The sequence below is a fragment of the Littorina saxatilis genome, linkage group LG16 (genome assembly GCF_037325665.1).
Source record: "Littorina saxatilis isolate snail1 linkage group LG16, US_GU_Lsax_2.0, whole genome shotgun sequence".
Lineage (NCBI taxonomy): Eukaryota > Metazoa > Mollusca > Gastropoda > Littorinimorpha > Littorinidae > Littorina > Littorina saxatilis.
Window position 1 is genome coordinate 55320898 of NC_090260.1, and position 24512 is coordinate 55345409.

Consider the following 24512-nt stretch of genomic DNA (forward strand, 5'->3'; position numbering starts at 1 on the left):
AGCAGGCGTTCCTCAAGGTTCTGTGTTAGGCCCTTTGTTGTTTTTGATTTATATAAATGATATTGCAAATGATATTGAGTCTGTTATTAAATTGTTTGCTGATGATACTAGCATGTCACTTGCATAGAATGACCCGGTAAGACGTGCCGACATTTTAAATTCAGACCTTGATAAATATTAGTTGTTGGGCAGCACGTTGGAAAGTTACATTTAATGAAACAAAAACAAAATTGCTGAATATAAAACGTGACTTAAGCCAAATTGACCCGTTATTTTTCAATTGAATTGTTTTGGAAGACACAAAGGAACACAAGCACCTCGGTATTATTTTGCAAAATGACTGTAAATGGGACGCTCAAGTCAGAAATATTGTGAAAAAGACCACTTTGTTGATTAATTGTTTAAGGCATTATAAGTATAAGTTATGCAGAAAAAGTTTGGAAATAATGTACAAATCCTTTATTTTGCCACATTTTGACTCTGTTGATGTATTTATGGGATAAGTGTACCGAAGCCCTGTCGAACACCCTGAAAAAACTACACCTTGAAGCTTTACGTATTATAATTGGCGGTGTGCGGAGAACTAGTCATGTTAAGATTTACAAAGAAAGCGGATTTTGTAGTTTAAAGGAACGCCGAAGACAACATAAATTGATCTTATATCATAACATGGTTCATGGTAAATGTCCCCTATATTTAGTTGACCTTTTGCCACCACTAGTTTCATCCTTAAATCCTTATCACAGAAGACGACCACTTGAAAGATTTGTACCAGCTCACAGGACAGAAATCTTCCGAACATCCTTCGTTCCTTCGACTACAATTTTATGGAATGATCTGCCTGATGTGGTTAAAACCACAAACTCAATTAGCGAGTTTAAGCATTATTTACAAAGTCCTCATCATTATGTGCCAGTTTATTATTATTTTGGAAAAAGACAGGTAGAAATACAACACAGCAGAATGCGTTTAAACATGAGTAACCTTAATTCCGATTTATGCAAACGCCATTTAAAAGATAACCCACAGTGTGCGTGCAGTAACCAGAACGAAACAGCTGAACATTACTTGTTATGCTGCACGTTGTTTGAAAATGCTCGTATGTCCACAATTAACTCACTGCCTGCCAATTTTAGACACGTGGAAACATTATTAAGAGGCAGCGAGCAACATTCATTTCGCATAAATACATTGATTTTCGAGTCGGTCCAATCCTTTATTGCTGAATCTGGTCGACTAACTTGAAGGATTAGCCCACGTACTGGTATTGTGTATGTTTGTGTGCAGGAGAACGTAAACCCGCCTCTCAGTGTTGTTGCATCAATTACATATTTAACATAAGTAATAATTATCATTGAGTTTTTGTTCTTGTTTTGCTGTTCTCTTTTGTGTGTGTGTGAGGTTGTTTTCTTCCATACATTAGTAACGAACTATGCTGCCCTCTCCATTAAAATGTACATTTATCTGAACTTACTTATTGCATGTCTCAGCATCGATGTTCTCGTCCCACGCGCTTCATTCATATTCTCACCTTATTTTTTTATTTAATTTTTTCTTTTATTTTTTTCTTTTATTATTTTTATTTTTATTTTTCTCTGTAAATCCTCCTGTTTTGATTAAGTTCCCCATACCCCCTCCTACATTTTGTTCTTCTGGTTAATAATTGTGTTGTCCACCATCATGAAAACTTGTGTAACTTAGCATTGTTATGGTCACGTCAAATAAGCATCTGCTTGAGTTCGTGTCCTAGCTGCATTTTTGTCAATTGTTTCATGTCATGTATTTTGAATAAAATTGTGTTTAAACCAAAACGAAGAGAGGTACAGAAAAGCGTGCTATGCATCACAGCGAAACCACTACCGCGCTAAACAGGCTCGTCAGTTTCACTGCGTTTAGCACGAGCGGCGGACTACGGTCATTGTGAAAAAATGCAGTGCGTTTCATTCTGTTAGTTCGACAGCTTGACTAAATGTTGTAATTTCGCCTTACGCGACTTGTTATTCCTTTTCTTCCCCTCCTTCCTTCCTCTTACTGTCTTTCTTTATAATGATTATGCAACGTTTATTATGTTATTATAATTTTGGATGATTAATGAGATGAGGATGATTATAATGATGATGCTTTGGATTTCCAATTTGGTTTATGTAGACAAATTGTTCAGCCGTTACCGCGCGCCTTACGTTATATTATCCATGCAGGAACACCACTATAAGCTTCTAGCTTGTTGCTGTTACCTGTGTCATGTCATGATTGTAACATTTGTTGAAATAAACTTATGTTTAAACCAAAGATAAAACTTTCGTTTCTTCTTTTTCTTCCCAGTCAAAAATGTATTGCGATTCTCTAGCCACTCTAGAAACCTTTTTCTGTCCAATTCCCGAAACATACATGTCTAAGGAAAGGAAACAACTGAAAAACAACAATAACAGCAGACTGAATAATCTTTATTTATTTTCCTTGTCTACTCCACCAGTCGAAACTGGGGGGGTGGGCGTTTACTATGTATTATACCCTGTACACCTGCATGCAACTGAGGTTAAAAATAAAAAAAATAAAAAAAGTCTCCCCGTGTTTTTATTTCATTCAGTTTGTTTGGGTTGTTGCTACATGTATTGACTTTGAAACTGACACGCCGGCAAAAACGCCGGTAACGCGTGCGCAGAGAAGAGCAAGCATCGGGAATCTTCAATTCTAAAAATAACCAACACTGGTAGCTGCCGACCTCCCGCCAGACACACATGAATACCGGGGGAAAATAAATAATTACTGGGCAGTAAAAATAAATACTGGGCGGTAGTTAAACGACAGTTTGACTTTGAAGGACACAATGTTGCAGCTTGTTAGCCAGCGTGTCACTTTCAAAGTCAATAGCAACTACCCAAACAAACTGAATGAAATAAAAATACGGGGAGACCTTTTTTTTTTTTTTGTTTTTAATCTCAGTTGCATGCAGGTGGCTGCTACCGCATTTTAGTGTTTTTTGTCTTCTCTCTCACCTTTGTTGTTTTTAAGCGTGGAGCATCCTTCTTCATAGTTTTTTTTTAATCAAATGTTTACATGTTTAAGTTAACAAACTTTATCAATAAACTAATATCATGTTAACCAAAGATTTAAAAAAACAAAAACATTCCTGCCTAAAAATGTTAAAAAAAAAAAATCAATTTGCTATTATAACGTACTACTCTTTTGCACATGAAGAAAATAAACAAAAATAAACAAATGCCAAAGAGTAAAAAAATTACGGGCATAATGGCGATTTGAACTCGACTCAATCGCACATCAGGCGAATGAGAGAACCGTTCGGCCACGGAAGCAGTTGAAATTATAATGACATTAAAGAAGACGCTAGCACGCTTTCACCACAAGCCGGTATGATCGAGCATCGGTTGAAATCTTTCGCGAGCGGTATCTCGTATTTGTCCGCAATGCATTGGTGCTTTAATGACACCAATGTGTGTCCATGAGGGACATAAATCTACAAACAATATTTGAGCAAGATTTATTAAAAATTGACGGTTTTAGAGGAGTGGGGTGGGTCCTCTAACAATACAGCTCGGAGACACCCGGGTAAATCCTTACCGGAGTTTCATAAAATAACACTTAGCGGACTTATCGAGCGGAAGTGGTTTTACAGGCCATTATATGAGTTGCAGCTGTTTCAAGAATACGGGCCCTGGCCCCTGTCAAGGCTTAAAACCAACAAATCAGGTGCTCCCGTGACACCACCGACGCGGGCCTATCCCCCCCCCCCCCTCCATACCCAGCCAAGGGTGATAAAATGGCACTCCACCAAATTTTAAAGACTAAAACTAACCTTTTTATAAACTACCACCCAAATCACTTACGTGAACATCGATTTACTCTCAAAACTATTTTAGATGTATGTAGTTACTTGTATTTAGTGCTACCACTCTACCACCGATGAGACCTTACCCCCCTGTCCATACCCAGCCAAGGGTTCTAAAATGGCAATCCACCAAATCTTAAAATTAAATCAACCCTCTTATCATTAATTCTCACGTCAATATACGACAAACTATTTTATACGCAACATTATTTAGATGTCAGTCCTATGTGTAATTTTTTTTATTTTTTATTTTTTATTTTTTTAAAGTGTATGTACATATACCCTATATCTGTGTGAGCGAATGTGTTCGGTGTGTCACTGTGGCATAGATAGCTCTTTTAAACCGCAAGTGAAATGTAACAAGGCCTACGTGCTGTACATATCTGTTTTAAAGCTCTCTCTGTACAAATCTGAATCACCTTTTTTAACCTTTGATTTTATAAAGTGGCTCTGAAATTTTATCACTTCATATAAAGTACCTTTTTGGAAAATAAACGTATACTTTTAACATCCTATTCCCAACGCTTTTGGAGACAACGGGTGCTAAACCCAAATAGGGCCTATATTAAATCACACTATCTAGAAGAAGAATTTACTCCTCTTAACAAACTTTTATCATCACCACTCCTGCCCACCCCATCATCCTCTCCTCTTTTCTCACTCTTAGCAGCTTTTTAGCGTATCACCAACTCTTGTCCCTAATAGAAATAGTTTCTGTGAGGACGTAAACTCCCCCCCTTTAGTTTCAAAGCAATCTTCAAACGAGTCAACATATATATGCCATGATCTAGCAAAAACGTCTGCCATTTCTTGGTTGATATATGTGGGGATGTAATACTTCTCCTCCCCGCCCGGGACAAGTTAGCCCCAGGGATTTTGGCAATACCTACCCCTCCGTATTGTCACGACTCCGGGCTAGGTGTTCCGCGTGACAGGGACGCCCACAAGTCATGCCTGCAGATACGATGCAAGCTAGCCTCACACAGGCATTTAAACATCACCCACATCCTGACATCACTCATATACCAGCGTGACAAGTGTCGCTATGTAACAGTGTGTGGTGGGAGCCCCGGGGAGGAGGGAAAAAGAAAGGGGACATAAATTAAATGTGTCTGCTTCGTTTACAACGTGGATGTGTGTGTGTGTGTGTGGGGGGGGGTAAGGAAAGAGAAATAGAGGGAACATGTGTTCATTTACAACGTGTGTGTGTGTGTGTGAGTATGTGTGTGTGAGTGTGTGTGTGGGGAGGGGGGGTTAGGAAGGAGAAATAGAGGAGACCTAATGTGTTTGCTTTATTCACAACGTGTAAGTGTTAGTATGTGTGTGAGGGGGGGGGGAAGGGGGGGTAAGGAAGGAGAAAGAGACGGGACACAATGTGTCTGCTTAATTCACGTGCGAGTGTGTGTGTGTGTGGGGGGTAATGACGGAGAAATATGTATGTTTCATTCACAACGTGTGTGTGTGTAGGTGAGTGAGAAAGTGTGTGTGTGTGTGTGTGTGTGTGTGTAGGTGGGGGGGGGGGGGTAAAGGAAGGAGAAAGAGAGGGGACACAATGTGTCTGCTTCATTCACAACGTGTGAGTGTGTGAGTGCGTGTTTGTGGGGGGGGGGGGGTTGGGGGTCGGGGTGCGGGGGTGGAAAGCGGAAGAGAGAGGACACATTCTGTCTGCTTTATTCACAACGTGTGTGTGTGTGTGTGGGGGGGGGGCGGAGGAAGGAGAAAGAAAGGGGACATGATGTGTCTGCTTCATTCAAAACTAGTGAGTGTGTGTGGTGGGGGAGAGGAGGTCAGAAGAAAGGGGACATAACGTGTCTGCTTTGTTTACAACGTGTATGTGTGTGTGGGGTGGGTTAGGCAAGAGAAATATAGGAGACACAATGTGTCTGGCTCATTCACAACGTGTGTGTGTGTGAGTGTGTGTGTGGGGGGACTGGAGGGGAGTTAGGAAGGAGAAATAGAGGAGACATAATGTGTCTGCTTTATTCACAACGTGTAAGTGTTAGTGTGTATGTGTGGGGGGGGGGTAGGGGGGTAAGAAAGGAGAAAGAGACGGGACACAATGTGTCTGCTTAATTCACAACGTGTGTGAGTAGGTGAGTGAGAGTGTGTGTGTGTGTGTGTGTGTGTGTGTGTGTGTGTGTGTGTGTGTGTGTGTGTGTGTGTGAGTGTATGTGTGGGTGTGTTTCGTGTGTGAGTGTATGTGTGTGGGCGGGTGGAAAGGTAGGAAAGGAGAAAGATAAGGGACACATTGTGTCTGCTTCATTCACGACGTGTGATTGTGTGTGTGTGTGAGTGCGTGTGTGGGGGGGGGGGGGTAAGGAAAAAGAGAGAGGGGTCACAATGTGTCTGTTTCATTCACAACGTGTGAGTGTGAGTGTGTGTGTGTGGGGGGGTGGGGGTAAAGAAGGAGAAAGAGAGGGGACACAAAGCGTCTGCTTCATTCACAACGTGTGATTGTGTATGTGTGCGTGTGTGGTGGGGGGAGGGGGGTAGGGGGGGTTGGAAAGCGGAAGAGAGGGGACACATTCTTTCTGCTTCATTCACAACGTGTGTGTGTGTGGAGGGGGGGAGGGGGGCTGAGGAAGGAGAAAGAAAAGGACATGATGTGTCTGCTTCATTCAAAACGAGTGAGTGAGTGTGGTGGGGGAGAGGAGGTCAAAAGAAAGGGGACATAACATGTCTGCTTTGTTTACAACGTGTATGTGTGTGTGTGTGTGTGTGTGAGGGGGGAGAGGGGTTAGGAAGGAGAAATAGAGGAGACAACATGTGTCTGCTTTATCCACAACGTGTAATTGTTTGTATGTGTGTGTGTGTGGGGGGGGGGGGGAGGGGGGGCAGGGGCGGGGGGTAAGGAAGGAGAAAGAGACGGGACACAATGTGTCTGCTTCTTTCACAACGTGTAAGTGTGAGTGTGTGTGTGTGTGTGGGTGTGTTTCGTGTGTGAGTGTATGTGTGTGTGGGTGTGTATGTGTGTGTGAGGGTGTGTGTGTGTGTGTGTGTGTGTGTGTGTGTGTGTGTGTGTGTGTGTGGATGTGTGTGTGTAGGTGTGTTTTGTGTGTGAGTGTATGGGTGGAGAGGTAGGGAAGGAGAAAGATAAGGGACACATTGTGTCTGCTTTATTCACGACGTGAGATTGTGAGTGTGTGTTAGTGTGTGTGTGTGTGTGTGTGTGTTTGTGGGGGGGGGGGTAAAGAAGGAGAACGAGAGGGGTCACAAAGCGTCTGCTTCATTCACAACGTGTGATTGTGTTTGTGTGCGTGTGGGGGTGTGGGGGGGTAGGGTGGGGGGTTGAAAGGCGGAAGAGAGGGGACACATTCTGTCTGCTTTATTCACAACGTGTGTGGGGGGGGGGAGGGGGGCGGAGGAAGGAGAAATAAATGGACATGATGTGTCTGCTTCATTCAAAACGAGTGATTGTGTGTGGTGGGGGAGAGGAGGTAAAAAGAAAGGGGACATAACGTGTCTGATTTGTTTACAACGTGTGAGTGTGTGTGAGCGTGGGGGGGGGGAGGGGAGGGTAAAGAAGGAGAAAGAGAGGGGACACAATGTGTCTGCTTCATTTACAACGTGTAAGTGTAGGTGTGTGTGTGGGGGGGGGAGGGAGGAGGGTAAAGCAGAAAAAAGAGAGGGGACACAAAGTGTGTGATTCATTCACAACGTGTGAGCGTGTGTGTGGGGGGTTTGGGCGGGGGGGGGGGGAGGATAAAGAAGGAGTGTAAGTGTGAGTGTGTTGGGGTTGGGGGGGGTAAGGAAGGAGAAAGAAAGGAGACATAATGGGTGTGCTTAATTCACAACGTGTGTGTGTGTGGGTGTGTGGGTGTGAGTGTGTGTGAGTGTCGTGTGTGTGTGTGTGTGTGTTTGTGTGCGTGTGTGTGTGTTTGTTTGTTTGTGTGTGTTTGTATGTGTGTGCGTGTGTGTGATTGTGTGTGTTGTGTGTGTCTATGTGTGTGTGTATGTGTGTGTGAGTGTATGTGTGGGTGTGTTTCGTGTGTGAGTGTATGTGTGTGGGCGGGTGGAGAGGTAGGGAAAAAGAAAGATAAGGGACACAGTGTGTCTGCTTCATTCACAAAGTGTGAGTGTAGCTGTGTGTGTGTGTCGGGGGGAAGGTGGGGGGGGGGGGTAAAGAAGAAGAAAGATAAGGGACACAATGTGTCTGCTTTATTTACAACGTGTATGTGTAGATGTGTGTGTGTGTGGGGGGGGGGGAGGGAGGAGGGTAAAGCAGAAAAAAGAGAGGGGACACAAAGTGTGTGATTCATTCACAATGTGTTAGATGTGTGTGTGTATGTGTGTGTGTGGGGGGAGGTAGAGAGGGAAAAAGAGAGGGGGACACAATAAGTCTGCTTTACTTACTAGGTGTGAGTGTAGGTGTGTGTGTGTGTGTGTGTGTGTATGTGTGTGTGTATATGTGTGTCTGTGCGTGTCTGTGTGTGTGTGTGTGTGTGTGTGTGTGAAAGCCGGGGAGGGTGGTGGGGGGGGGGGGTAAGAAAGGAGAAACACAGGGAACACAATGATTTGTTCGGTCTGCTTCATTCAAAAAGGTTTGTGTGTACGTGTGTGTGTTTGTGTGTGTGGGGGGGAAGGGGGAGTTAAGGAAGGAGAAAGATAGGGTGTGTTAGGGTTAGGGTACAGAAGGAGAAAGAGAGGGGACATTGTGTGTCTTCTTCGTTTACAACGTGTTTGTGTGGGTGTGTGACGGGGGTCTGTTTTCTTCACAACGTTTGAGTGTAGGTATGTGGGTGTAGGGGTGTGTGTGTATGTGTCTGTGTGTGTATGTGTGTTCTTGTTTGTGTGTGTTTGTGTGTGTGTGTGTGTGTGTGTGGGTGTGTTTCGTGTGTGAGTGTATGTGTGTGGGCGGATGGAGGGGTAGGGACGAAGAAAGATAATGGACACATTGTGGCTGCTTTATTCACAACGTGTGATTGTGTGTGTGTGTGGGGAGGCGGGGCGGGTAAGGAAGGACAAACAGAGGGGACACGATGTGTCTGCTGCATACACAACGCGTGATTGTGTGTGAGTGTGTGGGGGGAGGGGAAGGAAGGACAGAGAGAGGGAACACAATGTGTTTGCTTAATTCACAACGTGCGAGTGTGTGGGTGGGAGGGAGGAGGGGGAGGTAAGGAATGAGAAAGAGAAGGGACATAATATGTCCGTTTCATTCACAACGTGTGTGTGAGTAAGTGAGTGAGAGAGTGTGTGTGTGTGCGCGGCGCGTGTGTGTGTGTGTGTGTGTGTGTGTGTGTGTAGGGGGGGTAAAGGAATGAGAAAGAGAGGGGACAAAATGTGTCTGCTTCATTCACAAAGTGTGAGTGTGAGTGTGTGTGAGTGTGTGTGGGGGTGGGGGGGCGCTAGGAGGAGGGTAAAAAATGAGAACGAGATGGGACACAATGTATCTGCTTTATTCACAACGTGGGAGTGTGTGTGTTGTGTGAGGTTTGGGCGGGTGGGGGGTGGGGGGGTAAAGAAGAATTAAGAAAGATAAGGGACACATTGTGTCTGCTTCATTCACTGACCACGTGTGATTGTGTGTGTGTGTGTGTGTCGGGGGGGGGGGTAAGGAAGGACAAAGAAAGGGGACACGATGTGTCTGCTTTATACACAACGTGTGATTGTGTGTGAGTTAGTGTGGGGGGGAGGGGTAAGGAAGCAGAAAGAGAGTGTGCCTGTGTTCATTAACAACGTGTGATTGTGTGTGTGGGGGGGAGGTAAGGAAGGAGAAAGAAAGGGGAAATAGTGTGTCTTCTTCGTTTACAACGTGCTTGTGTGTGTGTGTGTGTGTGTGTGTGTGTGTGTGTGTGTGTGTGTCTGTGTGTCTGTGTCTGTGTGTGTATGTTGGGCCGGGGGGGGGGGGGGGGTCTGCTTTATTCACAACGTCTGAGTGTTAGGTATGTGAGTGTAGGTCTCTGTGTGTGTGTGTGTGTGTGTGTGTGTGTGTGTGTGTGTGTATGTGTTGGCCTATTTCTAGGGACCATTAATTTTCTACGTTACACACCCGTGTTCCGCGGACCCAAGAATTCAGCGGACGTCCGCTGAATTTGTTATGGCTGAGTCACGTTCACACAGACAATCTGGAGACCCCCTCAAAAGGCCCGGCAAAAATCCGACTTGTCCACAAACTGAACTGAGTCGTAATTTTCAATCTTCGTGTGTTAACCTTCATACACATCAAGCTTTGGCCTCTCAGCTGTGAAGTGTTGTTTATTGGTTTTCACATCTACTTATTATCACTTGTTAAATGGACAATCAGGGCACTCTGCTAATTACACATCTGCTTTACTTTTTCCGCTTCTAAACCGATTAGTAAACGAGTCTTCAAAAGTGGGGTCTTTTGGTGCTAGTCCTTGAATGTGCCTGTAAACAACACCGTGTGTGTGTGTGTGTGTGTGTGTGTGTGTGTGTGTATGGTTGTGTGTGTGTGTGGGGGGGAGGTAGGGAGGGAGATAGAGGGGACACAATGTGTCTGCTTAATTCACGTGCGAGTGTGTGTGTGTGTGTGTGTGTGTGGGGGGGCCTAAGGACGGAGAAAGAGAGGGGACATACGATGTCTGTTTCATTCACAACGTGTGTGTGTGTAGGTGAGTGAGCCGAGTGTGTGTGTGTGTGTGTGTGTGTGTGTGTAGGGGGGGGGGTAATGAAGGAGAAAGAGAAGGGACACAATGTGTCTGCTTTATTTACAACGTGTAAGTGTAGGTGTGTGTAGGGGGGAGGGGGGGGGGGGCGAGAGGGAGGAGGGTAAAGAAGGAGAAAGAGAGGGGACACAAAGTGTGTGATTCATTCACGTGTGAGTGTGTGTGTTGTGTGAGGTTTGGGCGGGGGGTAGGGGGTAGGGTAAAGAAGGAGTGTGAGTGTGAGTGTGTGCGGGTTGGGGGAGGGGTAAGGAAAGAGAAAGACAGGGGACATAATGTGTGTGTTTAATTATGTTACATAGCTGCTTGCCACTATAAGGGGCGATAGTCCCTTGTTCGATAGTGCCTTGGACAAGGAAGGTGATAACATTCCTTAGGTCCCTCGCAACATCTTTCACGAACCATTCACCAACTGCGTAACAGTTATTCCAGGGGTGATACCAGGCCTTATGTCTCGGTAACAGCTTTTTCGCGGGCTGAACAATCCGATAGGCAAACGGCATGTAATATATATCTGTTTGGTCGTTTGGATGAAATGCCTCAGTTGACAGGGAGAATAACAAGCATCCCAACAACGCCAATATCTGTGTACCCGGAGTGTCAAGCTTGTCTCCGTGAAAATAGTGATAGTTGTTATCATGGCCCTCTGTGTCGATGTTTATAAGGTACAGGCCCGGGAGGTATGGGCAGATTTGATCTCGGCTTCAGCAGGAGACCACGACTTTATACATGTCTCTATGCTTGAATAAAGTCTCTTCATTTTTGTCGACACTAATGGTTCGGCGTTGACCATGCGTGAATGCCTGTGAAAGTGTCACACTGAGCCCGATGGCACCCATCAATTGGTGCCGTGACCAGGATTCAGAGTGGGTGTCGGAGACGATGACGAGGGCGGCGAGACCTGGGTCAACGAGACTGAAACCACTATGACCAGTTGACGAAAACAACGCGAGGCCGGTTGACATCACGCCAGAAAAAAAGGTCAGTGGCCGTTCCGTTCTTTTTCCTTGATTTTTGTTTGTTCCCGTCAAAATGGCTGACCAAAACCCAGCAGGGCAGATTTTGGAGATTTTAGGTTGGCAAACTCATTTCATTAGAGGGTTAACAGAACAGGTGGAAGTTCTTAGTACAGCGTTAGGGACGCAGGGATCTTTGAACAAAATTAGAACTTTCAGTGGAGAACCTAAAGTTGGATTCAGGAAATTCAAAAATACGCTCTGATTTTCGAAGTGCCAGAGAACAAAAAGCCTTTGCAGCATACCAGTCCAGTTCGGGTACTGTTTGCGACTTTGTGGGGAGGTATTTGGGGGAAAGACCAGCAGCGACCTGGGATAATCTTAAAGCCGAACTTGCTGCTAGGTTCGGAGACATCGTCGACCCACAATACGCTCCAGCCTTGCTTCAAAAAGAGAAGCAACAGAAACACGAGAGCGTACAGTTGTTCGCAGGAAGACTGCTGACAATTGCGGAAGACGCATTTCCCGACGGCGATGGGCAAGATGACCCCCCGATAGAACGACAGCTCATCCAAACGTTCGTTGACGGTTTAGCGTACGATAATCTGAAACTACGATTATTGCGCGACAATCCCGGCACACGGTGGTCTGGGTGGCAGAGTGGTAACGCACTTGCGCTCGGAAGCGAGAGGTTGCGAGTTCGACCCTGGGTCAGGGCGTTAGCAATTTTCTCCCCCCTTTCCTAACCTAGGTGGTGGGTTCAAGTGCTAGTCTTTCGGATGAGACGATAAACCGAGGTCCCTTCGTGTACACTACATTGGGGTATGCACGTTAAAGATCCCACGATTGACAAAAGGGTCTTTCCTGGCAAAATTGTATAGGCGTAGATAAAAATGTCCACCAAAATACCCGTGTGACTTGGAATAATAGGCCGTGAAAGGTGGATGCAGCGCCTATAGGCTGTTGATCTACTGGCCGATGTGAATGCAGCTCCAGAACAGCGCCAAGCCGGAGGACGTTGACCATCTCCTTGGATCCATCTCCAGTTGTTTCACTGACATCAAGAACTGGATGACTGAGAACAAGTTGAAGCTGAACAGTGAGAAGACGGAGGTCCTTCTCGTTGGAACACGACAGAAGATTGCTTCCCTCACTGTGACCGACCTCCAGCTGGATGACGCGACTGTTCCTTTCTCCCCTGCTATCAAGAGCCTTGGCGTCTTTCTAGACTCCACTCTCTCCATGCAGACACACATCTCCTTCATCATCAAGACCTGCTTTTTCCACCTACGACGCATCGCCTCCATCCGTCGCTACCTCACCCACGATGCCTGTGTCAAACTGGTTGTCTCCCTCATCTTCAGTCGTCTGGACTACTGCAACTCCCTTCTGGCTGGCCTCCCCGCCTAATCCATTCATGGCCTACAACGAGTCCAGAACGCTCCTGCCAGGCTGGCATTGAGGAAGACGAAGCGAGACCACATCACCCCCCTACTTCGCTCCTTGCACTGGCTCCCTGTGAACACCCGAATCTCCTACAAACTGTCCACTCTGGTCTACAAGTGTCTCAACGACTCTGCTCCCGAGTACCTTCAATCCTCCCTGGACCTGTACACCCAGCCCTCCGACCGTCCCCTTCGTTCTGCTGCTGACCCACTCCGCCTTCACATCCCTCGCTCGAAACTCGCATCTGCTGGTCAGCGTGCATTCCCCTCCGCGGGCCCCTCCGTCTGGAACTCCCTGCCGCTTGAGCTTCGCCAGAGCCCCTCTCTTGACGCGTTCAAGAGTAGGTTGAAGACTCAGCTCTTCCCGTAGCTGGCTGCGACTTTCATGTTCGACGTGATGTGTTGTGCCCCAAAAGACATTCTTGTGCTGTGCTCTGTGAGAGGTGTTTTCTTTGTGCTTAATATTATTTTGTTTGGACCTAGCTATTGATGCGTGATCGGGAGGTCGTGGGTTCGTACCCCGGCCGGGTCATACCTAAGACTTTAAAATTGGCAATCTAGTGGCTGCTCCGCCTCGCATTATGGGGTTAGTGCTAGGACTGGTTGGTCCGGTGTCAGAATAATGTGACTGGGTGAGACATGAAGCCTGTGCTGCGACTTCTGTCTTGTGTGTGGCGCACGTTTTATGTCAAAGCAGCACCGCCCTGATATGGCCCTTCGTGGTTGGCTGGGCGTTAAGGGGGCAGGGTCACCCAAAATCCGGTACCAAAACTGCAAAAAATTGTATCTCAGGTTCTATTGGGTATTTTTACTTCAAATTTGGCCAAGACCTACAGGAAGGGTTCTAAAATAAATCTGTATAGTCTAATTGGTGATATAACTTTGCTTTTTTAGTAAAAATGTATAATAAACATGTATTTTATATTGTGCGAAAATAAAAAAAGCCATAATTGTGAGAAACATAGTGGCTTTGGATTTATATCAGCATGTCTGATTTTTTTCATGACTGCTTTTGACTGTCTTGCCTGTGGATGGAACTAAAATCTTATTTGTACTCATCAGAACTGTTATCATAACGCATGGGCTAAATTTTCGCAAAAATATTAGTACAATAATAAAAGACAAATACCTGTATTTTTTCTGTTTACTTTCAATCTGCTTGATTTTAGTCCTGGCCATGGATACCACATCAAAGAATAAGTGTGCAAAATTTCAAAACAATTGGTAAACATGTAATAAAGTTATGATAAACAGAGTGTGTCTGATGCGCGATTTTTGATGAAAGTTTCGCGTGCACATTTTTTTATGTAATTTGGTGTTGTGTTGACACACACACATACCTGTTTTGAAAGCACATATCTCACGAATGCCTTTGTGTATCGAGAAAAAATAAACTGTGTTTTGTGTTTGCGAAAAAACCGATTTTTTTCAAAATCTGGGTGACCCTGCCAAACAAACAAACAAACAAACAAACAAAAAAAGCTATTGATGTGTACATTGTTGTTAAACAGTTGTTTGTTGTATGTTTATTAGGGTCTGCTAGTGTGTGATAGGGTTCGTGTCCGTCTGTAGATGTTAGTTTCTTTGTTAGTCCTGTGTTGACAACTCTTCGACAAGCGCTTAGAACTGTACCCACGGAATACGCGCTATATAAGCTTCATATTGATTGATTGAGTGATATATTGTGTAAAAAATTCCATCTCACACGGCATACGCGCTTTCAACTTCGGATAAGGCGCTATATAAATACCCGTTATTATTATTATTATTATTATTATTATTATTATTATTATTATTATTATTATTATTATTTAAGTTATTGAGACATCCCAGTGCACTAAGGGATTTATAGAGCAAATCGAGAAAATTCATTATTGAACGAAGCGCATAGCGCTGAGTTCAATAATTATTTTCGAGATTTGCTCTATAAATCCCTTAGTGCACTGGGATTGTTTCAATAACGATATTGTCAGTACCGCCATAGAAAAAAGAAGATTCCAAACGCACACTTTGCTACGCGCATTTGAATAGGCATAACTGTGTGGTCAGGTCGTGTACAGTAAGATCTACTTTTGTGTGGGCCGGTGTCTCAAGTGTGTCGTGCTTTCGTCACACGCATTTTAATTTCTGTTGGTAAATTCCAGTGTAGCGTTAAGCTGAACAGTGATGATCTTTCAGAGAGACCTCATTTGAACTCGGAGAAAAGACTGTGCTCTTCATTATTTGCGATTCGAAACCTTCAGTCGAGCGTCGATGGATTGACTGTGCGGAGTGACTCCCCTTGAATTGACTACCCCACGAAGGACTCGACGGTTCGCACATTTTCAAAATAAATGTGGCATATATCTCGTGTTGTATCTTCACTCATCGGGGAGTCTGATACTAAATATGAACGGTAAGAATGCTCTGAACCCTACACGTATTATATCCCCATCGTTTTTTCGTTCACATTTGCCCAACATGTTAATTTGCTGAGCGGGGTTTATGTCGTCTGCTACTGCTAGGCTAGAACAATCGAACCACTGCAGTCTGCACTGTCACTGAGTCTGCACGAATAAGGCAGGCTGGTAATAAGTCTTATAATTATATGGTAAGAACGTTCTGAACCCTACACGTTTTCGATTACGATTGTTCTTGCCTTGAAATAATAATTCGGAAACCATTCATTTACTGAACTGATGCAGTCGTATTTCAGTGTAGTCTGCTAGAGTCGATCGAATCAGTCTTCCAAATGCTGTGTACGTTATCGGAATAACACTTGTGTTTTCTGTTAGCCGCTGGGAATTGTATACTAACTCATCATTTGGTAATGTGGATGATAAGCTACATGCCACTAACACGGCATATTATGAGAAGAATCTATGCAAGTCGGCGAAAATGAGATGAAACACAGCGGCTTCTATTTTTAGATCAGTGCCACTGTGGCACAGGCACATGCAATCTGTCAGAAAAAAAGACCCACTTCTGCTTTAATTGAGAAGCAGGGAATTTATGGTCATTTGGTATTGTGGAGAATATAAGCTACATGTCATTAATTAATTCTGAGGATGAGAGTACAGTCTCGCTTTGGCAAAGGGCGTAAGAATACGCTCTGTGGAAAAGTTAGCGCACTCCAAGAGTGCGCTAACAGATTTAAGCGCATCGCCATTAGCCAATCAACTGGTTCACATCAGTCATGTGACACCAGTACTTACTGACAATTATTATTATTATTATTATTAGTAGTAGTAGTATTTAAGTTATTGAGACATCCCAGTGCACTAAGGGATTTATAGAGCAAATCGAGAAAATTCATTATTGAACGAAGCGCATAGCGCTGAGTTCAATAATTATTTTCGAGATTTGCTCTATAAATCCCTTAGTGCACTGGGATTGTTTCAATAACGATATTGTCAGTACCGCCATAGAAAAAAGAAGATTCCAAACGCACATTTTGCTACGCGCATTTGAATAGGCATAACTGTGTGGTCAGGTCGTGTACAGTAAGATCTACTTTTGTGTGGGCCGGTGTCTCAAGTGTGTCGTGCTTTCGTCTCACGCATTTTAATTTCTGTTGGTAAATTCCAGTGTAGCGTTAAGCTGAACAGTGATGATCTTTCAGAGATACCTCATTTGAACTCGGAGAAAGGACTGTGCTCTTCATTATTTGCAATTCGAAACCTTCAGTCGAGCTTCGATGGATTGACTGTGCGGAGTGACTCCCCTTGAATTGACTACCCCACGAAGGACTCGACGGTTCGCACATTTTCAAAATAAATGTGGCATATTTCTCGTGTTGTATCTTCCCTCATCGGGGAGTCTGATACTAAATATGAACGGTAAGAATGCTCTGAACACTACACGTATTATATCCCCATCGTTTTTTCGTTCACATTTGCCCAACATGTTAATTTGCTTAGCGGGGTTTATGTCGTCTGCTAGGCAAGAACAATCGAACCACTGCAGTCTGCACTGTCACTGAGTCTGCACGAATGAGCCAGGTAGGCTGGTAATAAGTCTTATAAGTATATGGTAAGAACGTTCTGAACCCTACACGTTTTCGATTACGATTGTTCTTGCCTTGAAATAATAATTCGGAAACCATTCATTTACTGAACTGATGCAGTCGTATTTCAGTGTAGTCTGCTAGAGTCGATCGAATCAGTCTTCCAAATGCTGTGTACGTTATCGGAATAACACTTGTGTTTTTTGTTAGCCGCTGGGAATTGTATGCTAACTCATCATTTGGAAATGTGGATGATAAGTGTGACGAATGGAATTCGTGTATCGACTCCCTCTCTCATATTAATCGAGACTTCACTAGTTGCGTACACAAAACGAGGTTAAATGACCGAGACTACGTCATGACGACACTGTATACATATGACGTCAACGCTCGCGCCATTAGTCCAAACCAGCGTACAAGACAAGAATTTGTTTATCTTCATGGAAAGAAATTTAACGAAGAGAACAAAAGGAAACAGCGTGCATTGGTATTAATTCGTGAATATGAACTGTACATATATTCAGTTGAGGTTGCTAGGATGCAATGCTCTGACCGTTTCATTGACTCCAAGATGGCAGCAATCAACGCAGCCACGTAGATTGCACTAGCATATGTTTCACCTTCCGTGGACGGATTTCCACATTTTTGCGATCTCCAAAGGTCCACTAACCGCAGGTAAAACACGCTAATACATTTTAACATTATTGATTCACAGGAAAACACAGGTATTGTTCATTTTTCCATGTGTTTGTGTCAGTCTGTGAACTCTTGTTTCTGTGTTTGTTTTAGAGAAACAAATTGAATGATATCGATGGAAATCATACTTGATAATAACAGATATTGCACGTGTGTGTTGCAGAAGGTGCAAGTGTACAGGGGTGTACAATGCTTGTGTAAATGATGTCGTGTGAACACTGTGGGAAGGGCAACGTCAGCGGTAACCACGGAAGGAACCACCAACGTCCCCAAGTGTCACCCAGATCGAGTTTATCATGATGAGTAGACTACTTTATATTTTGTGAACATTAACTTCATGTCTTCATTTGTGTAAACCGAAATACATTTTCAACGAGAAGAAGAAGTACGTTCCGCGCTTCGATATCAAACGTCTACGCAACAAGAAGAAGAAAGACAATGTTGTTACGTGTGTGTGAAATCACACCAGCGAAATCATAATCTACAAAACTTTCATTTGAAGATTCTAAGAGAAAGGGATTGATGTCTGCAAGAATGATCATGTGCATGTTTTTGAAAGTACAGAATTATTAAATTTCTTATTACTTCTTTGCACTTGTCTCTGTTAAACACTGATCAGCCCTAGAACGAGAAGCAGACGTCACAATGGGGGCTCGAGTCACGGGATATTGAATCAACGTTTTACTTTCGATCCAGCCGTTCCAAATTTTTCTCGTTTCAAAATTGCTGTAGGTTTCTTGCATGTCGATTTGTATTGTATATGTTCGTACTTCATCGCCATCGTCTCATCATATAATTTTATTTATTTACCTTTAGTTATATTACTTATCACAGATCTATAACTCAACGTGTGCCCTATCACACGGTAAAATAAAAACTGGAAGTGTTGTCAGCTGAAACGACACGTTAAAAAATCAATATTTAGCGAGACCACTTTTGATTTGTTAGCTCCCGATTTTATTTGTGGTGTTCCAATTCATCAGTGTGATAGTATTCTTACACGTACTATCGGAACCATCATTCCCCTTAGTTTGTTCTAAATTACGCGGGAGGTTGGTGGGAGTCAGGTACCTAAGAGGTAAGGATTTAATACCTGTATTTCCCTGTGAAGCCCTATATAATCGACTTGTGGATATCAGTCGTATTTACTTGCTGTAGAAGTGGCTGTAAATTAATCTACACAGTAAATGATGCGAATTGACAGTTGATTTGATACATCTTGTATATTCAACGTTCGATCGAGTGAAAGATTGATCTTTTCGCCAGAAAGAGTCAAATAAAGTTTACAGTGTAAGTTCTCGTTGGTAGATAGAAGTAAACTGACTCACGATAGAACGTGGAAACATAACTCTTTGGGTGGTTGTGTGGAAACGTAACGTAACATACGTTGAAGAATTATTTCAAAGTACAGTAGAAGTAGAGCTAAACTAGGACTTGCATTTTGTGCACGAAGGCGCCGCCCGACTGTTTCTTTTTGTAATTTGATCCGAAATTTAGTAGCTCGACGGTGTTTGAGCAACATACATTTTGTACGTTTTGGAATAATACGCGAGGTGACTTATGAGTGACGACAGTTCCCCAGCTCATAATTTTAGAAAGTCCACCATCGCAGCCCAGTTGGCACGGAAACAGCCGGCCGACAAATCTCTCCCCATAGTGACCGCAAATAAGAAGGGAAGAAAAAACCTTACTGCCGGTAACGATCGGGAAGAGGTGATAGATTCGTTACCAGTCCCTGCTGACGAAGAAGAGAGTGTTCATATCTCTCTTCAAGTTGACAGCAACCGTAACGACGAAGAGGTTGATCCACAGGCGTGCACGGACGTGTCACCTGTAAATATGTCTCAGTCCACAAGTGTAGATCCGCTAGAGTTGACTAGACAGCTATTGGCCGAAGGACAGTTGTTGGGGTTAGAAGGAGCCGAGTTGCGTGCATTTGTTCTTGATCAGAAAGAGAAGCAACAAACTCTTGATCGCGAGGAACGAGAACGTGACGCTGAACGACAATTCCAACTGGAACAGTTGAAAATCCAGAACGCCAACCAAGAGGGCAACAGGAACAACAACTCACCAGGACGTATCCGCGAAGATGATGGTTTCAAGCCCAAGATTCCTTTTCTAGACGACCGTGATGACATCGAGAGCTGGTTCCATCAGTTCGAACATTATGCTCGAGACTGTAACCTGAGTGATGCAGCAAAAGCTTCACGTGTAGTGTACTTTCTGAAGGGTAAGGCGAGAGTCATCTTCTCAAAGCTGAACGAGGAAGACGCTAATGACTACGACACTCTCAAACACGCTTTGTATGAGGGTTTTCAACTCACTAGCGAAGATTATAGAAAGAAGTTTCGCCAAACCAAGAAAAGCGCCACTGACACGTATAAAGAGCACATCACGAAGCTAGAACGGTATCTAGACAAGTGGGTGGAATTAGCAGAATGCGACCAAGATGTAAAAGATCTCAAAGATTTGTTGGTCCGTGAGCAGGTGTTGGACACCCTTCCTCCTGACCTCGCCGTTCACATTAGGGATAGAGACCCTAAGAGCGCCAAAGAGATTGGGATGATAGCCAACACATATCAACAATCTAGATCGAACGTCAAAACTTCATCGACGTACGTCAAGCCTGAAAAACGTCGTTCTCCCCAAGAAGAAACAAGAATAGCTGCTCCATCAACAAAACCCGCAAATCAAACTCTAAAGGCAAAGTTGAGTGACGCCGAGAGAGAGAAACTGCGAGCATCTGGATGTTGTTTCATTTGTAAATTGCAAGGGCATGTCTCTCGTTTTTGTCCAAACAAGAGAGACACAGCAGGTGCAGTTTCATCGAAGAAAGATACACTTGAGACACCGATCCTCTTAGAAAAACTTTGCGGAAATTGCAAGGAAAAGAAATGCGCCGAAGTGGTACCAGTGAAGCTGAATGGAACAATTGTCAACGCTTTGAGAGACACTGGATGTACTGGTATCATTGTCAGCAAGAAGTTTGTGCCAAAGGAGGCATATTCAGCGAAAATGAAGGAGACTACTCTGGCAGAGAAAGACTCCAAGAAGATGTACCACACCGCCGTGGTGCACATCGATTCACCCTACTTTGACTCCGAGACAGAAGTAACGGTGATGGACGACCCAATTTACCCTGTCCTCATAGGTAAATGGTATGGACTAGGTAAAGAGAAGAAATTGACTCCCACATATCCTGTTCGAGACCCAGCGTGGTACCCTGGGACGGCAGCTGCTGTTACCACGAGAGCACAAGCGACAGTAGACGCCCAGAAACCAAGCTGCAGTCACAAACAGGGAGTCAAGGAAGAAGAAAGACTGTATTCGCCAGTTGATCTGAAGAGAGAACAGGCAAGTGACCCGTCGTTGAAGACCATCAGGCAATTTGCCAACTCTCCAGAAGGGATCAATGGGATACGGTATTCATACAAGAAAGAAATCCTGTATAGAACAACGAAAGATCGCCACGGAAACGACCGTTCACTAGTAATCGTTCCGAAGAAACTCAGGAACAAAGTTCTTTCATTTGGTCACGATCACCCCATGGCAGGACACTTAGGTCAAAGAAAAACATCTGACAGAATTAGAGCAGAATTCTGGTGGCCAGGGTGTGCAGGAGACATTCGTAGGTATTGCTTGTCCTGTGACACATGCCAAAGAACTGCACCGAAAAGTCAGACAAAGAAAGTCCCTCTGGGAAGGATGCCACCCATCAGTTCGGTTTTCAAGAGAGTTGCGGTGGATATCATCGGCCCGGTCAAACCTATGTCGGAGAGCAAGAAACAATACATCTTGGTATCTGTTGACTACGCTACCCGATACCCCGAAGCCGTAGCCCTGAAAAACATCCAAGCAGATACCGTAGCTGAAGCTCTCTGGGAGATGTGGACTAGATTGGGAATCCCAGATGAAGTGATAACGGACCAAGGCACACAGTTCACCAGCCACCTGATGAAAGAAGTGAACGACTTTCTCAGCATCAAACACCATATGACTGCACCGTTTCACCCTCAAGCGAATGGTTTGGTCGAAAGGTTCAACTCCACACTGAAGAGCATGCTGAAAAAGTTAGCGATCGATCAACCGAGGGAATGGGACACGTTTATCCCCGCCCTCCTGTTTGCATACAGAGAAGCTCCACAAGAAAGCATGGGATTTTCGCCGTTTGAGCTGCTGTATGGGAGATCTGTCAAAGGACCCATGCAAGTGCTGCGCCAAACATGGACCGAAGAAGAAATCTCAGGGGAGCAGAAGACTACAGCGGAATATGTAGTCAACCTCAGGAACAGAATAGAAGAAACGTGCAACGTAGCACGTGAGAACCTGAAGAAAGCGGCCAGCAAGCAAGCCCATTTCTTCAACAAGAAAACGAAACCAAGGACGCTAGAAGTCGGAAAACGGGTTCTAATTCTACGCCCTGTGAAGAACAACAAGCTGGAACTTACATGGTCAGGTCCCTACAAGGTTGTGGACAAGTTGAATGAATTCGACTACAAGATCCAAGTTGGCAGAAGAACACGGATCTACCACATCAACCTCATCAAGGAGTACCAAGAACGGGAATTGAGTTCCGCCACTCCCAATCCCAGTTCATCTGCCCAAGCGAGTGTTCCTGCTTCAAACGAAGAAGAAAGTGATGAAGAAGACGGAGGAGAAGAGGTCGTGGCTGTTGTCATGGAAGAGGACAAGACGATGGACGATGACATCTTCAAGTATGACACTCAGAAGATGTTACCCCTCCTAGAAACTCAAAGAACCGAAAATGTGAAGAACATCCATTTCGACGAGAAATTGGACGAGGCAAAGGTCAAAGAGGCGAAGATGATCTGTGAAGAATTTGAAGAGTTCCTAACAGATGTTCCAAAGACGACGAACCTGGAAAAATGTTCCATTGAAGTGACAGAGAAGAAACCAGTCTTTGTGAAACCCAGACCCATACCTCACGCCATGGTAGAAACTGTCGAAAAGGAAATTGAAGAAATGCTGAAGTTGCATGTCATCGAACCTGCAAACTCTCCATACAACTCTCCCATCGTCCTGATAAAGAAGAAGGACGGAAAGTGCCGTTTCTGTTCTGATCTGAGAGCTCTGAACAACGTGGTAGTGTTCGACGCTGAACCCATCACCGATGTCGACCATCTGTTTCAAAGTTTAGGAAAAGCGAAATACTTTTCAAAGCTAGACTTGACGAAAGGATATTGGGCGATCCCAATAGAGGAGAAAGATAGAGACAAGGACAACCACGGTACAGATTATATGAGCAGAGCGTCGTACGATGAATAATTATCTACTTGCGATAGGATAATTATCTTGATCCATGGGGTTATGTGACGAATGGAATTCGTGTATCGACTCCCTCTCTCATATTAATCGAGACTTCACTAGTTGCGTACACAAAACGAGGTTAAATGACCGAGACTACGTCATGACGACACTGTATACATATGACGTCAACGCTCGCGCCATTAGTCCAAACCAGCGTACAAGACAAGAATTTGTTTATCTTCATGGAAAGAAATTTAACGAAGAGAACAAAAGGAAACAGCGTGCATTGGTATTAATTCGTGAATATGAACTGTACATATATTCAGTTGAGGTTGCTAGGATGCAATGCTCTGACCGTTTCATTGACTCCAAGATGGCAGCAATCAACGCAGCCACGTAGATTGCACTAGCATATGTTTCACCTTCCGTGGACGGATTTCCACATTTTTGCGATCTCCAAAGGTCCACTAACCGCAGGTAAAACACGCTAATACATTTTAACATTATTGATTCACAGGAAAACACAGGTATTGTTCATTTTTCCATGTGTTTGTGTCAGTCTGTGAACTCTTGTTTCTGTGTTTGTTTTAGAGAAACAAATTGAATGATATCGATGGAAATCATACTTGATAATAACAGATATTGCACGTGTGTGTTGCAGAAGGTGCAAGTGTACAGGGGTGTACAATGCTTGTGTAAATGATGTCGTGTGAACACTGTGGGAAGGGCAACGTCAGCGGTAACCACGGAAGGAACCACCAACGTCCCCAAGTGTCACCCAGATCGAGTTTATCATGATGAGTAGACTACTTTATATTTTGTGAACATTAACTTCATGTCTTCATTTGTGTAAACCGAAATACATTTTCAACGAGAAGAAGAAGTACGTTCCGCGCTTCGATATCAAACGTCTACGCAACAAGAAGAAGAAAGACAATGTTGTTACGTGTGTGTGAAATCACACCAGCGAAATCATAATCTACAAAACTTTCATTTGAAGATTCTAAGAGAAAGGGATTGATGTCTGCAAGAATGATCATGTGCATGTTTTTGAAAGTACAGAATTATTAAATTTCTTATTACTTCTTTGCACTTGTCTCTGTTAAACACTGATCAGCCCTAGAACGAGAAGCAGACGTCACAATAAGCTACATGCCACTAACACGGCATATTATGAGAAGAATCGGCGAAAATGAGATGAAACACAGCGGCTTCTATTTTTAGATCTGTGGCACAGGCACATGCAATCTGTCAGAAAAAAACCCACTTCTGCTTTAATTGAGAAGCAGGGAATTTATGGTCATTTGGTATTGTGGAGAATATAAGCTACATGTCATTAATTAATTCTGAGGATGAGAGTACAGTCTCGCTTTGGCAAAGGGCGTAAGAATACGCTCTGTGGAAAAGTTAGCGTTAACAGATTTAAGCGCATCGCCATTAGCCAATCAACTGGTTCACATCAGTCATGTGACACCAGTACTTACTGACAATTATTATTATTATTATTATTATTCAGAGGGCTGTAGAGATAGCCACAAATGATCAGGACCTGAGGCGCAAAATAGAGTTACGTTTGGGCAAAAGAGAAGATCCCGACGAAACGGGCTTCCGTCGACAGGGACAAAGACAGGGATTTAGGCCTCAGGGTTTTCCCGCCGATAGAGGGGCTCAGCCGATGGAGATAGATCA

At 44.1% G+C, this 24512-nt stretch overlaps 2 protein-coding genes across 2 annotated transcripts in view; one reads left to right on the plus strand and one right to left on the minus strand.

Moving 5' to 3' along the window:
• LOC138950077 (uncharacterized) overlaps nucleotides 1-24512 on the minus strand; it is a 239617-nt gene that overhangs the window by 69360 nt on the left and 145745 nt on the right. The gene's annotated exons all lie outside the window — the stretch shown is intronic.
• On the plus strand, nucleotides 17117-23909 carry LOC138951420 (uncharacterized). Its single transcript, XM_070323027.1, has 3 exons — nucleotides 17117-17534; nucleotides 17719-23300; nucleotides 23485-23909. The coding sequence occupies exon 2, from the start codon at nucleotides 19116-19118 to the stop codon at nucleotides 22839-22841; it is 3726 nt and encodes a 1241-aa protein (XP_070179128.1). The 5' UTR covers nucleotides 17117-17534; nucleotides 17719-19115; the 3' UTR covers nucleotides 22842-23300; nucleotides 23485-23909.